This window comes from Leguminivora glycinivorella, chromosome 4 (genome assembly GCF_023078275.1).
Source record: "Leguminivora glycinivorella isolate SPB_JAAS2020 chromosome 4, LegGlyc_1.1, whole genome shotgun sequence".
Lineage (NCBI taxonomy): Eukaryota > Metazoa > Arthropoda > Insecta > Lepidoptera > Tortricidae > Leguminivora > Leguminivora glycinivorella.
The window spans coordinates 11,580,767-11,589,425 of NC_062974.1; the positions used below are offsets into that span (position 1 = coordinate 11,580,767).

The window sequence follows — 8,659 nt, forward strand, 5'->3', positions numbered from 1 at the left end:
AAAGCAAGAGTAAATAGGTATCTCATAGGTAAGCGTGCTCCACCGTCGACCGCATCATCACTTACCATCACGTGTGATCGTGGTCAAACATCTACCTATTCAACAAGCAAAAAAAAAATGGACTCGAGAGTTGGTTTTTTTACAAGTTTTGTTTGTGATGATGATGATTATATCTTGTTGTCCCTCATCAGGGGCATAGGGCTCTTAGGAAGGATTTCCACTGTTCCCGGTCCGACGCGGTCTCCTCCAGGCGCACCCAGCCGAGGCCCACTGAGCCAGCCTACTTTTCCACCTTTTCTTTGTTTTTGATGGGATAACAAATTCTCCTTCAGTAATATACAAAATATAATTTCCAGGCAACAAATACGACGTCCCAGCTGGAGTGGGGTGCCACATCTCCATCTACGACCTGCACCATCGCGAGGACCTGTACCCGGATCCATCCCGGTTCGACCCTGACCGCTTCTTGCCCGAACAGTGCGCGCGGAGACATCCTTACGCGTATATACCCTTTAGCGCGGGACCTAGAACTGCATAGGTATTTATTTACCTACCACGAAAACATTTTAACGTAAAACTTTGCTCAAAGGGAACCATATGACTCGCGCTGTCAATAACATCACGTCTAAGACGGATATGTTTGTCAATATACGTGACTTTGCAGTTTCGCTACCTGGATCATAAAATGAGCATGATTTATTCGTTTATTTATTTATTTAATTTTTATTGCACAAAAGAAAAATCTTGCAGTACAAAAAGGCGGACTTAATGCTTTGAGGCATTCTCTACCAGTCAACCTCGAGGCTAAGCAGAGAGACTGTGAGTGGTGCTACAATTTCAACAGTAAAATCAAAACAAAGGAAATAAAAGAAATCATACTAAATAAACTAAACATAAGTACACATATAAATAATTCACAAATACATACACATACATGTAACTATACATACCAAATATACATATATGAAATGAATATGATGAAGCTAATGTTCTTTAATTTACCCGTTAGAAAGTTTATGTTTTGAAAAGAGAAGACCCATGCCATAAATGGCAACTAAGATATTCATTAACATTTTATATAAAGCATTTACAGCCCTGCAGCCGTATCATGCTGCCAATTTTATCACTTATCCACGTGGATAAGACATCTGTCACTCTCACACTGACATACTTGCTAAAGCGTGACGGATGCTTTATCCACGTGGATAAGTGATAACATTGGAAGCATGATACGCCGGCTGCCTGCGCTTGCGCTTGGGTCTTCTTGGTAACCTACAAAATAGGAAATTGTTAGGATCATGTCTCTTGTTTTTGATATTTTTGTTTTAGCGATATTTATTTATACCACTTTCTTAACGTTACAGGTCAAAAGTTTGCCCTGTTGGAAATGAAGTTGGTGTTAGCGGAGGTGTTGAGGAGGTTCGAGTTGCAGCCGGTCACCCGGCCGGAGGACCTGAGCTACCTCGGGGACCTCGTTTTGAGGAACAAGGGACCCGTCTACGTCAACTTTGTGAAGAGAAAGTCGGTCGGGAGTGTCGAAACACAGTGATAGACATATATTGCATCAATTTTTTTATATTTTTAATTGTTATAATTGCATAATGTTTAAAAAAATAAAACAAAAAAAAATGTTTTGACATAAATTTAAGTAAAACCTGAGAAACTAACCTACTAAGATTACCTACTACTCATTTCAATAGCGTGTAAAATAATTACAATAAAGCACTATTAGAATATGTGTAGGCTCTTAGGCTGATAAGTATTACTTTTAAACTCGTACAAGGAGTACTTACCTAACAAAACTATTTGGGTTACGACTTTTTACGCTTAACTTAAGGGCATTAGGAAAAAGAAGAAAATAAATATTTTCGCGTAAAGAAAGTTGTGAATGAGTCAGGTCATCCAAGTCGAAAAACAAAATCAATTCCTTTCTAAAGTGATTCTGTAGACAAGCACGAAGAAAATGGAGCCAGTAAATAAATATCAGTGGATTGCAACAACCTATTTAGAAAATAAGAGCTGGAATAGTTATTTGTTATACAAGGGGGCAAAGTTGTATTTTAACGCCGAGTGTGGAATTGAAAAACGAGCAAGTGAAAGGATTCTATAGTTGAACCACGAGCGAAGCGAGTGGTTCGAGAATAGAATCCTGAACTTGCGAGTTTTTTTACACACGAGAAGTAAAATACATTTGCACCCGAGTGTAACACAAAACTTTTCCCCTCACTATAGCGAGGAAACTACAACGCAAAAAATGCGTTTAATCACTGCTTCCAGTAGTTCCACAGGTGGTGAATCATCTTTATTACTAGATTCACCTACTTTCATCAATTTTAAATCAGTTAATTTGACTTTATTCAAGGTCAAATTACTTTACCCACTAGTGGATAAAATGCGTTTTTACCCGCTGGTATTAAAGGACAAAACACGTGTTTCCGAGCTAGGCAGGGGACAAAATTTATTGTTAGAGGTGTTGGCAGGCTCATACCAGGGCAACCTTACGCTGAATGTTGCTACAAACGTTTAGGAAGTGAAAGGGGTGGAAACGTGGAATGTGATAGATTATATTTGCAATAGCTTTCTATCCAATATAATACAATACAATACAAACACCTACACATACTTACAGATTTATAAAACCTCATTATGTTTAAAGATTGTGTCATAGTAACATTTCAGAATTGTAAACTACCCTCATTATTAGTATCACAATTTGGTTACTTGGACGTTGATGTTTCAGTTTAGTGTTTATTATTCCTATCTATAATTTAATTGTATTTTACTGTAATGTAATCTAAGAAAACAAATATCTTATGTGATTTGAAGTTTCGTAAAGATGATAATTGTGATCATAATGTATTGTCCATCAATTTAAAAGATGGTTAAGTGATAACAGTGATAACTGGTCATACTAGCATGGTTGCTCCTTGTTCTAAAGGCTTTAAAAGGCCAGGTAGCTCGGTTCTCGGGCAGACTTTGATCTGGTTAAGCGACAAGACAACAAGAGGTACGATCATGCTTCATTTTATTGATTTCTATATTGCTGTGATTTAAATGAAATTATTCTTATAGTAGATATTGATATTGATTTGCTATTTATTAAAATATTGGTATATTGCTTCGTAAAGAAAATAATAATATTTAAATGTTGCTTAATATTAATGTAATTCTGCTTATTGAGATATTTTATAAATTAAGGTGTATAAACCTGGTTTTTGTTATCAGACTATTTCAAAGAATATTCATATAAACATTAAATAAATGTCATATACAAAGAAAAAGTGACCAAGGCCTCCAAGTGTGTGTGATATTCATATATTTACTTTGTTTACGTTATTTGATTTGTGTTGAACCAGGTGTATACATGTTTGACAGGTTGTTAATATTGATAATGTTTTTATGTACAAAGTTGGTACAAATACAGTTATACGAATTTAAAGACATATCCATATGTTTATTTTCAATAAAACCACAAATAATAAACATTTTATTTTTATTTATCATTTAACATCTTTCAATAATCCATACCATATAGCTTATTATTTTTATTATATAACTAACAAATGCGTGTGTAAAAAAACTATAAAAATAGATTGAATAAAAAACAAACTAACCAAATCATTCATTCACGGTTTCTGCTAGACACATAAGGTTGTACGATTGTTTCTATGTCTAAGCGAGTAATCAATTCATAAATATCTAGGTATGGGATGGTCATGTCATGTCTACACAAAGCTATATTATCTATTTATACGATACGAGATACAAGAAACAAACAACTTGATAACCAAATATAAACACTGACTTAGTTAATTGTGAGCTCCGGCCGGTTGTACTCGTCTAAAATGCTAATTTATTTAATATCGACTGCGATTGTATTGTGTGTAATTCACGTGTTTTTTAATTACAACCGTGTAGCAAGGGCGTTAAGAAAAATACCAGGACACAAGGATGCATTTATAATCGGAAATGCGCTTGAAATTCTAGTTTCACCAGGTATGTAAATTAAATAACAATACAGTTTACAAAAAGTAAATAACAAAAGTATACAACAATAATTGAGTTCTTACTTTCTATAACAGATAAATTAATGGACTTACTGCGAAGCTTCGCCAAGAAGTTTAATGGAATTTACAGATTTTGGTGTTACCCGATAGGGGCAGTGACTGTTTATAATCCGGAAGATATAGAGGTAATTAATTCAGGCGATACGAAAATTATAGTCGTATTTAAAATTAGAACTATGAATCATTGATAGATAAAACCGACTTGCTAAAACATAACATTTAATGATTTACTTAGTACAATTAATTTTATTTTCGAGATATTAGAGGCCTTTGCCCAGCAGTGGGACACCATTATAGGCTAGATAAAAAAAAAGAAACTTGCGTATTTTAATAGATAATAGAAACTTATGAATAAATTTTTGTCATAGATGAGTTATCCATTTATCAATAATTGTGGTATCTCATGATCAGTTTCAATAAATGCAACGGCTTGGTTTTTAGATAAGGTTCAGATATGGGTCGGGGTCTGGGCCAGCATACTGAGCATACACATTCACGACATGCATTTCTTAACACGATATAATTTTTTACAGATAATTATTTCAACTATGAAACATAGTCAAAAAAGTATTATATACAATGTCATCAAACCCTGGCTTAAGGACGGGCTGCTTTTGAGCAGCGGTGAGTTTATATTTCATACACAATTACACATACATTATACTATAAAAGGGGTAGAAAAAGCACACGGGGTTGAAAGGACACGAAATAGTGATATTGAAATGTTCCACAGTCTACTTCATAAATCGATTTAGGTAATACCTAAGGGCTTACTGGTGAAACCCGATAAGTTGAGCAAACTGGTTTTTGAAATTCGAATTATGTGCAATTTCCACAATGTTGTTATTTCAAGGACAAATTATCTCGATTTATCGGGTTTCACCAGTAAACCCTCGAGTATGTTTTTCACATGTTACGTATATCTACATGCGTCTTCATTGACTTAATAGGTGAAAAATGGCAAACGCGCCGCAAAATCCTGACACCTACTTTTCACTTCAATATCCTGCGGCAGTTCAGCGTGACTCTGCAGGAGAACGCGCAGAAGCTCGTGGCAGTTCTCGAGGCAACTTCGGGACGTCCCGTCGACATCGTGTCTGTTATATCAGAGTTCACTCTTAGCTCTATTTGTGGTACGTAATCTGTATCTGATCTCTATCACAAATGTGGTTGAACCGATTTATTATTCTTATCGGTCACTACACTCACTAGATAGAGCGACCAAAAGAAAACTTTTATAATTTCTTAATTTGTTTGTCTTTCCCATCACGGAACAATGGTATTCCGGGCCTAATTTGTTTATTATTAGATTATATCAAAGGTTCTTTTAAACGCTGAAATCAGTGAAATATCATCTAAACATTTATTTAACTTAAGCCGGATTAATATTTATATCTATAATTATTTTACAGAAACCGCCATGGGAACTCAATTAAATGAACAAGACACCAATGCCGCCCGATCTTACAAAGACATGATATACAGAATCGGTCATATATTCACCAGCCGCATTGCAAGGATATATCTGTATCCAGACTTAACTTTCAAGCTCACGTCGTTAGGTAGAGAACAAAAAGAGCTTTTAAGAAAAATAACAAAATTTACTGAACAAGTCATTGACCAAAGAAAGATCATGCTGGGAAATAATGTGAATATAGATACAATAAAAGAAGCGGAAGAATACGACGATATTTTTATGAAAAAGAAGAAAAAAGTAGCTATGCTCGATTTATTACTTTCTGCTCAAAAAGATAGACTTATTGATAGTGCAGGTATACAAGAAGAAGTCGATACATTCATGTTTGAGGTACATAATACAAACAAAAATTACATGAGTAGAAAAGAGCAAAAGCTTTGCTTTGGCAGAATAATCTTCGATAATAAAGTATGCATTTAAGAACTCGAGCTACCTACATTCCTATTGCAGGTGTACGGGTTAAATTGCTTCAGCTGTTTTGGATGCTATGCTGCACCTAGTATAAAACATTTTTAAGATAAAATATTGAAGATCGGTAAATTATTGAAAAAACGGTTTCAAAACTACTTTCCTTTACAGGGCCATGACACGACTGCCTCAGGATTGACATTTTGCATGATGGCGCTAGCTAACAATAGAGACATACAGGTACTTTCCTCGTTTAGCCCTATGGCCACTTTGCGAGAATCAGAGTTTTAAGTCATAAAAACTTCTGACACAAGAGTAGGTAACCTCGAAACGAGAGAATGTCCTATAGAAACCATCACCTTTCAAATTATATTGACTTCTCTTCTATTTTCTATTGAATTCTGTAGTATTTTTCAGAATGAAGCTGCAGCAGAAATTAAAGCCGTGCTTGCCGACTCCAACCGCGCTATAACCATGGAGGATATCAGCAACCTGCCGTACCTAGACCGCTGCATCAAGGAATCGCTACGGATGTATCCTCCCGTGCATTTTATTAGCCGTAAATTGTCTGAAGATGTTAGACTGAGTAAGTTCATAATATTAACTACAAAATTGATATACAGCTACGATAGAAATGGCTTATAGGTAATAGGTAGGTAAAAATATAAAACCGAGACTAACTTGAAGAGGGTCTATCTACTTACGAGTATGTAGTTTGGATTTACTAAAGGAGAAGAGACGAAATAAGGCTGATTTAGTGTCACGCGGACCGACCGCGCGGAGCGATCGGCACCAGACTAGGTATACATAAGTACATCAACTTCATACAAATTAGGTAGTGCGGATCACCAGCCTAGTTGAATTAAATGCACAATTTTCTGTCGCTCTAATAATTCCAGGCAACAAATACGATGTCCCCGCCGGTGTGGGTTGCCACATATCCATATTCGACCTGCACCACCGTGAAGACTTGTATCCGGACCCGGCCCGGTTCGATCCGGACCGCTTCTTGCCCGAACAATGCGCCCGGAGACACCCCTACGCGTACATACCCTTTAGCGCGGGACCTAGGAACTGCATAGGTGTGTAAACGATGTTTTAAAGTTAACAAAGTTAATGATAAATGGGTACAAATCAATCTGTAGGTATTATTCGTATTCGTGACATTTCTAAGATTCACTTTTTTAAGTGTTTGCATCATGTCACAATTACACATTATTCATCGAAATAATTAAACCTTTAAAAAACCTGACTTTTGTAAGGTTAAATAAAAACTCTCCCTTTAGCCTATACCTTTTAAAGTTAAAAGTATGTACCAAGCTTAATTACCGTTTTTTCCTTTGTTATTTTAATATTGAGGCTTTGTCACTTTTATTTTTACAGGTCAAAAGTTCGCCCAGCTAGAAATGAAGTTAGTGCTAGCAGAAGTATTGCGGAGGTTCGAGTTGCAGCCGGTCACTCGGCCGGAGGACCTGAGCTTCACCGCTGACCTCGTGGTGAGGAACAAGGGACCCGTCTACATTACTTTTACGAATAGAGTCGCAACAGAGGAATAGACAGCTAAATATGAACCATTCGCTGCCAACACGCTAGGCGGGTTCTCTTTTTTGTCATGAGGGTTTTTCCTGTGTTATCGACTACGCTCGTAGAGCGTAGCTCGTACAGACAGTGAATGTGTTATAAGTTACAAGAAATGGTGGTTTGGTGGGACGACTTTGGCGCATTTTGTATTGATTGGCAGGTGGGAGTATGGAAACCTACTCCCGTCAGTTTTTAGAAATATTTAAATGAGATGCATGTTAATCGGGTTGTGTAGGTATTTAGGTAATAAAGATTAATAATTAAATTACATTGTATTTATGATTCATGCCAACAATGTAAGAGAAATAGGTACATAGGTAAATAGGGGAAGGTTGCGATCATTGGACCACTTAAATTTTTCTAAATCTAATCGTGCTAGATGGAATCCAGTATGGTACAAGGTGATTTTAGCCCTCAGTTTGGGCCACCCCGTAACCTCAGTCGCGCCTCGCTACCCGGAAAAGAGTGACGCGTCCAAGTGTGTTTCAAGAAGGAATAAAATCACGAAAGTATAAATACATTGACATTTGAATTTGTGTGTTGACGTATAATGCTTAAATATTTATTAATATTTATTTATGTATATATAATGTTACGTATGTATATTTATGTGTATTTGTAAGTAGGTATCTATATTATTTTAAGTATGTATATTTTTTTAATATATATAATAGTAAGCTGTATGATATATATAATCATTTATGGTTATTTAGTAGGTATTCCATTTCTCGTCATTGCGACATTTCCTGCACCTATTAAGCTCTTATAGATCTCTGTTTGGCCCAAAGGTTAGCTGGTAGAGAATGCCTTCTGGCATTAAGTTCGCCTTTTGTACATTTTTTTTACTGTGCAATAAAGTTTAAATAAATAAATAAATAAATTAATGAGCAAATTTAAAACAACAGTTTCCAGGCATTTGTTTTCTCTATTTTTTAATATTTTTATTTGTGATATGTGATACCTAGTTGCTATCAATGGACCACCTGTGGGTTCTATGAGTTCTATCATCGGACCGGTCCAATCATGGCAACTTTTTTTTAGAATTATTCACCCATGCGCAAATATACAATATGTAAGAAAAAACTAGTACATATGAAAAGAATATATTTATTTTTTAATTATAAAA

At 35.7% G+C, this 8,659-nt stretch overlaps 1 protein-coding gene across 1 annotated transcript in view; it reads left to right on the forward strand.

Annotated features, from left to right (window-relative positions):
- Positions 1 to 8,078, forward strand: part of LOC125225195 — a 31,767-nt gene extending 23,689 nt beyond the window's left edge. Inside the window, 12 exon segments of the mRNA XM_048128789.1 lie at positions 357 to 527; positions 530 to 538; positions 1,365 to 1,545; positions 3,821 to 3,996; positions 4,083 to 4,192; positions 4,601 to 4,691; positions 5,018 to 5,200; positions 5,480 to 5,874; positions 6,124 to 6,192; positions 6,370 to 6,538; positions 6,852 to 7,034; positions 7,336 to 8,078. Of these exon segments, the coding sequence (XP_047984746.1) occupies positions 357 to 527; positions 530 to 538; positions 1,365 to 1,545; positions 3,821 to 3,996; positions 4,083 to 4,192; positions 4,601 to 4,691; positions 5,018 to 5,200; positions 5,480 to 5,874; positions 6,124 to 6,192; positions 6,370 to 6,538; positions 6,852 to 7,034; positions 7,336 to 7,508 (1,910 nt within the window). The 3' untranslated portion in view covers positions 7,509 to 8,078.
- The last annotated feature ends 581 nt before the right edge of the window (positions 8,079 to 8,659 follow it).